This window comes from Bactrocera tryoni, chromosome 2 (assembly GCF_016617805.1).
Source record: "Bactrocera tryoni isolate S06 chromosome 2, CSIRO_BtryS06_freeze2, whole genome shotgun sequence".
In the NCBI taxonomy this organism is placed as follows: Eukaryota; Metazoa; Arthropoda; class Insecta; order Diptera; family Tephritidae; genus Bactrocera; species Bactrocera tryoni.
This window is the reverse complement of record NC_052500.1, coordinates 53,852,425-53,858,615: the sequence shown is the minus strand read 5'-3', so window position 1 is coordinate 53,858,615 and position 6,191 is coordinate 53,852,425. Positions and strand designations below refer to the sequence as shown.

Genomic DNA, 6,191 nt, shown 5'->3' with positions numbered 1-6,191 from the left:
AAAGGTTTAAGGAAAATGTATACTAACGTAACTTAGGATACATACAGATGCGGTCAAATGTATGTATGTATGTGTATGTATGTAATCATACTTTTCTATTACAACTTCTTTGTTGGGATGCACTCCAAAATCTGTTAGATTCAGATGTTGACAATGCAACAACTTGTTTCGTTTGACTTGTTGTTTTTGTTACAATTGCGGTACTTTTTATTTGCAAAGCGTTTTCGGTCAGTCAAAATCTTAGTAGTGCATGAAAAAAGTGTTTGACATTATCTGAAATTTTTTTGTGAAAATTTGAAAATAATGGTGAAATTCATCTATTTAATTGAAGTATTCAAAATATTCTTAGTTGGTCACCCACAATGGTACGTATTGCTATCAGGTACCAATCAAGTAAAACGTGAGAGCAAGCCAGGAATGTAAGTAGCAGAAGTCATTTCCATTGTCAGATACCGAAGGCAGGTTCCATTAGCGCCTGCTTCAGAGGTAAAATACGCCTTTAACGTAACTAGAAGTATTGAAATTATATTCCGGCGTTTGCATGATCATGACCTGGGCGCCCACGATCAATAAGGTGCCCTTATTGCCTAAAACACATGTTGAACAAAGACTTTGATTCGCTAAAGGGAATTCTAATTGGTCTTCGACAATATGGCGGAACATTTTATGGTTGGGTGAATCGAAGATTGTTAAGTATGGCTGAAAAGGATAGCGTCAATATGTAAGACTTCCACCCACTACCGAATACCAGCCGAAATATACCACAAAAACAGTACAAAATAGAGATTCGAGTATTATGGTTTGGGCATGCTTTTTTTGGCAAGGTGTAGGACCCATTTATTAGATCATGACTGATGATCCGTATGTCGAAATACGCCCGAAAAACATGCTGCCGTATGTTAGTGAAGAAATTTCGCTTGTTTGGACGTTCCAGCAGGATAACGATCCCAAACACACAATTAAAGTTGCTAAAAGGTGATTCCGTCACAGTCCACTGACATCAACCTTATAGAAAATTTGTGAACTGATGTCAGTAGCACGATGTAAGTCGACATCGATCACGCAACTAACGGGGGCTGTGAAGAACGTTTGGCAACCCCAAATGCAACTCTGCAAAAGGCAACCCAAAAACTGGATAAGCTGTCAGCTTGACGACCGCCTTTTTTCCTTAATCTTTTCATTTTCGCTCTCCATTTCATTTTCATTTTCAATCATCAACTTTGTATCAGTTTTTGTATTTTGAATAAACCTTAATTTATTGTGGACATCCCACATATTGGTGACCCCGACGTGATCGAAAAATGACGGAAGAAGAAGCGTCAAACCAGGTAATACAAAATTTGCAGCATCGGGGCCAATTGGCAGAGGACATCCAAACCCGCAACGTGGAAGTGGCCAAAGTTTCCATCAGGATCCTACCATTCTGGCACGCAAAGCCAGAACTGTGGATGGCGCAGGTCGAGTCACAATTCATCGCTGCAGGTATAACGAGCGACAAAACAAAGTACCACACCGTCGTGGCCGCGATCGAAAGCAACATAAACGGCATAATTCTTAATCCACCGAACAGTGAACTGTACACCACGCTAAAAAATCGAATAATAACACAATTCGCGGACTCGGAGCAAAAACGTGTAAAAAAGCTCTTGCAGGAACAAGAGCTTGGTGATATGCGTCCATCACAGCTCTTGCGCGAAATGCGAAGTCTAGCTGGTAGCGAGGTCAACGATAATATACTAAAGTCCATTTGGATGAGTCGGTTACCTTCCAACATGCCACTAATAATTTCCATTAGCATCGAACCGCTCGACTAAGTTGCCCTGCTCGCGGACAAAATATGTGAGGTTAGTGACACCCCACACGTACACGTGGTCGAAACTCCAGATACAGCAACACGCAATCAATCCAGCATCGAGCAGCAGCTAGCCGAAATCACGAAAGAGATAGCATCAATAAAGGCGAACATAAATCGCCGGTCTAGAAGTCGCAGCAGAAGCTGTCCTCCGTCACGTTCCGGTATGCAAAACAACAATTCGAATGGTTTGTGCTGGTACCATCAGAAATTTGGTAACGATGCCAAAAAATGTCATAGCCCTTGCGCAAAAAAGTTAAACTAATTAGTCTGTCGTCAATGGCGCTCGACGACAGGCTCAACGACAAAAACCGCCGCTTAATCGTCCGAGACAAAAAATCCGCAATAAACTTCCTCATCGACACGAGAGCTGAAGTCAGCGTAATTCCACCGACGCAACAACAACGTAGATGCCCGGACAAAAACAACTACCTCTACGCAGCAAACAAGTCCACCATAAAAACTTACGGCGAAAAAACTATGTTCCTCAATCTGGGTCTACGCCGCCAATATTCCTGGAATTTCATTATTGCCGATGTGTCACAAGCCATCATCGGAGCTGATTTTCTATCGCATTTCAACTTAGCAGTCAACCTACGACAACGCAAACTCGTCGACGACGTCACAAACACCAGCAAACTGTGTTCAATATCAACAAATAAAAAGGTAGTTTCCAATTTATCTAACACCAAAGATTATCAGCCGTTCCACGATTTATTGAGGGAATTCGAAGACATCACGATGGATAAGTCTTCAGTCAAAAAACCACAACACTTTGTCACGCACCATATCGTCACCAAAGGACCACCAGTCTTCTCTAAACCGAGACGCTTATCTCCAGAGAAGTTAGAAGCCACAAAAGCCGAGATACAGCCCGCTGCACATGACAAAGAAGAAAAACGGCGAGTGGAGGCCTTGTGGGGATTTCAGGCGACTAAACGTCGTCACCGAGCCTGACAAGTATCCCCTGCCACACCTGCACCATTTCACTCATTCCCTGCACGGTTGCAAAATTTTTTCCACACTTGATCTGCCACCACCAGATTCCTGTAGAGCCGAACCACATACCAAAGACTGCAATTACAACGCCATTCGGCATATTTGAATTTCCATGTATGTGCTTTGGTTTAAGGAATGCCAGTCAAACGTTCCAAAGATTCATGGATCACATCTACCGTGAATACGACTTCGCCTGGCCATACCTCGATGATATTTTGATATCAACATCGTCATCATCTACAATTACTTAGTATTGAAACAGCTACGTGAGTACAGCCTTGTTACCAACCGTTCGAAATGCATACTAGGTCAGCCGCAAGTTAAATTTTTAGGTTTCAAAATAAAAAGCAGTGGAATTTCACCCCCAGAAGAACGAGTATGGGCAATTCAAAATTTCAACCTACCTTCTAGAGCAAGTGATTTGCGACGCTTTCTCGGTATGGTAAACTTTTTTCGCAGATTCTTGCCTTGCGCCTCAGAAAAGCAAATAACGTTATTCAACCTCATAAAAGGTAACAAGAAAAAGGACACATCGCCAGTTGATTGGACAGTTGAAGCAAAGAAGGCATTTCAACAATGCAAAAACGACTTATGTAAAGCAACTTTACTCGCTTACCCAAAACACAGGGCGCAACTCAGTTTGACGGTTGATGCATCTGGAGCTGCGGTAGGAGCTGTACTACAACAACTTGACAACGACCAGTGGCAGCCACTAGGTTTTTATTCCGAACGCCTTACTGAAACACAAACAAGATACAGCACTTACGATCGTGAACTATTAGCGGCATACAAAGCAGTGAAATATTTTCAACATACGCTAGAAGGAAGAGAACTTTTCATCCTCACCGACAACAAGCCATTGCAGTACGTGTTCCAGCAAAAGCTTCAAAAGGCATCCCCGCGTCAAACGGAATTATAGAGCGATGACACAGATCATTAAAAGCAGCGATAAAATGCTACATGACAGACAACTGGGTCGAAGTTCTCCCACTCATCCGTGCGAAACGACTCAATTCGTCCACCTCGTCAATACGAGGGACCATTTTCCGTAGTCGAACGCGGCGACAAATTTTTCAAAGTCAAAATCCGAGGGAAGGACGTAAACATTACCATCGACCGGTTAAAAGCAGCTTTCGTCGCCGAAGATTACCAAACTCCGTCGAATCAAGCAGTTCAACACAAAGAGTACCAAACAAAATCTGGCCGTCGAGTACGCTTTCGTCTTCCCGATGGGAGGGAGTGATGTGGCAGCCCCAAAGTAATGTGGCAAATGCAACTCTGCAAAAGGCAACCCAAAAACTGGATAAGCTGTCAGCTTGACGACCGCCATTTTTCCTTCTTCTTGGCGCATCATCCCGACTGCTAGCACGCTTCATCATTTTCTCTCTCCATTTCATTTTCAATCATCAACTTTCTATCAGTATTTTATATTTTAACAAATCTAAAATTATTGTGGACATCCCACAAACGCAGGGGAGTCTATTTCCATCGAAAGATGCCAAAAACTCATTGACTCAATGAAACGACGCCGTGCCCCAATACCAAATAATAAAGGTCACGCAACTAAATTCTAATTTCATAAAAAGACAATATCCAATCTGAAAAAGAATTAAAAAAAAAGTTTTGCTTACTTTTTTGCGAAATTTCGGGTTTAATTTGTTTTTAATTAAGCTTTTACCCACCGAAATTACTCATAATGTTTTTTCATGTATTTATAATTCATTGAATGGTTTCACTTGGCTTTGGAATCTAATAATTCAGTCCTACCATTACCTTGCCGTTACAAATATTTGGCGTTGCCATTAATTTGGCTGATTGGCTAGATTTTTGCATTTACGATGATCGTAATGTATGCATTTTCATCACCAGTCATAATGCCATGATGCAAGGCCATTGTTTTGTATCGTTCAAGCTCCATTTCTGACATGCAAAATCGTTCTTCAACGTCTCTTAGCTTTAATTCATAAGGTACCATACTTTCAGCGCGTTCGTTTAAGTAAAGATGTTATTGTTGTTATCGCTTTAAATGAACGAAATATACTGAAACTTTTCAACGCATGTTTGGTATATTGGAAAACGGAATAGCAAACATGCAAATATAGCATGTCTTGTAAAACCGCCCAAATGTATTTATTTATGGCATGCAATATTTTTCAAGCTCTCTTTCTTCAGCATTCACAGTCCAGTTAATTTGTGAAGTATTAATTTGAACTTTTGTTTTGAATTCGTGAAGGTAAGCCGTAGTTATTTTTTCACAAGTCCAATCTCTGATTTAAGTGCCTAATATTGGATCTCACATTATATTGCTCCCTAAAGCCAACGTCATTATATCTTGGATATGGTCAGTATCTCTCTACTGACTGCGGGCTACCCAACTTATGAAATAATACGTTTTTTTCATTGGTCCGATGAACCGATGAGTCTTGCTAGAGACAAATCGGTATATAAGCCGACCTTGAACTTTCAAAAGTCAACATAATAGGCTTGCGGTAGTAAGGAAATGATCTCTCGGAGAACATATCTAATCTCACCATGGCATTCAGCTCAATTTTGATCATTAAATTTTGATCACGCAATCATTTATGATATAATTTAATAGACAATAACTAGAAATTAATCTAAGCTGACTGGTCTCAGTAGACAAAGTTTTTGTCAAAACAAGTCGATAAGTTTGCTGTGCGCAATAACGAGCCCACGAATGTCCATTCGATCAGAAGTTTTCTGCCTTATATTTCGAGGATGACCTTGTTGCTGGTGTTAATGCTGGTTCCACGATACACGAAATTATCTATGACTTCGAAACTATGACTATCAACAGTGACGTAGGAGCCAAGTCGCTAGTGCGACGACTACTTATTTGATGACAGCAGATATTAGCAGAACTAACGGCGCAGTTGTTCAGGCCAATGATAACAGTATCATCGGCGTACGACAGCAGCTCCATTTCGTTCTGTCAAAAGCAGCTTTGAAATCGACGAATAGGTGATGTGTGTCGATCCTTTTTTCATGGGTCATTTCCCAGACATTCCGCATAGTCAATATTTGGTCAGTTGTTTGACTTTCCAAACCTAAGGCAACACTGATAAGGCCAATCAGTTTGTTGACGGTGGGCTTTAATCTTTCCAAACTACGCTCGAAAAAACTTTATATGCGATGTTGAGGAGCCTTATCCCACAGTAGTTTGCGCATGATTGTGGGATATCCCTTTTTGTGGATTGGGCAGAGCACACTTAAATTCCAATCGTTGGGCATGCTTACGTCCGACCACATTTTACAAAGAAGCTCAGGCATGCTCTTTATCAGTTCTTCGACGCAGTGTTTGTTGTTCTTCAGACTGGTA

General features: G+C 41.2%; 1 protein-coding gene across 1 annotated transcript; it reads left to right on the top strand.

The window, feature by feature from the left end:
• Positions 1-2,131: 2,131 nt before the first annotated feature.
• Positions 2,132-2,809, top strand: LOC120768756. The gene has a single exon (XM_040095528.1). It carries the CDS (start codon positions 2,132-2,134, stop codon positions 2,807-2,809), a length of 678 nt encoding a protein of 225 aa, XP_039951462.1.
• Positions 2,810-6,191: the final 3,382 nt, after the last annotated feature.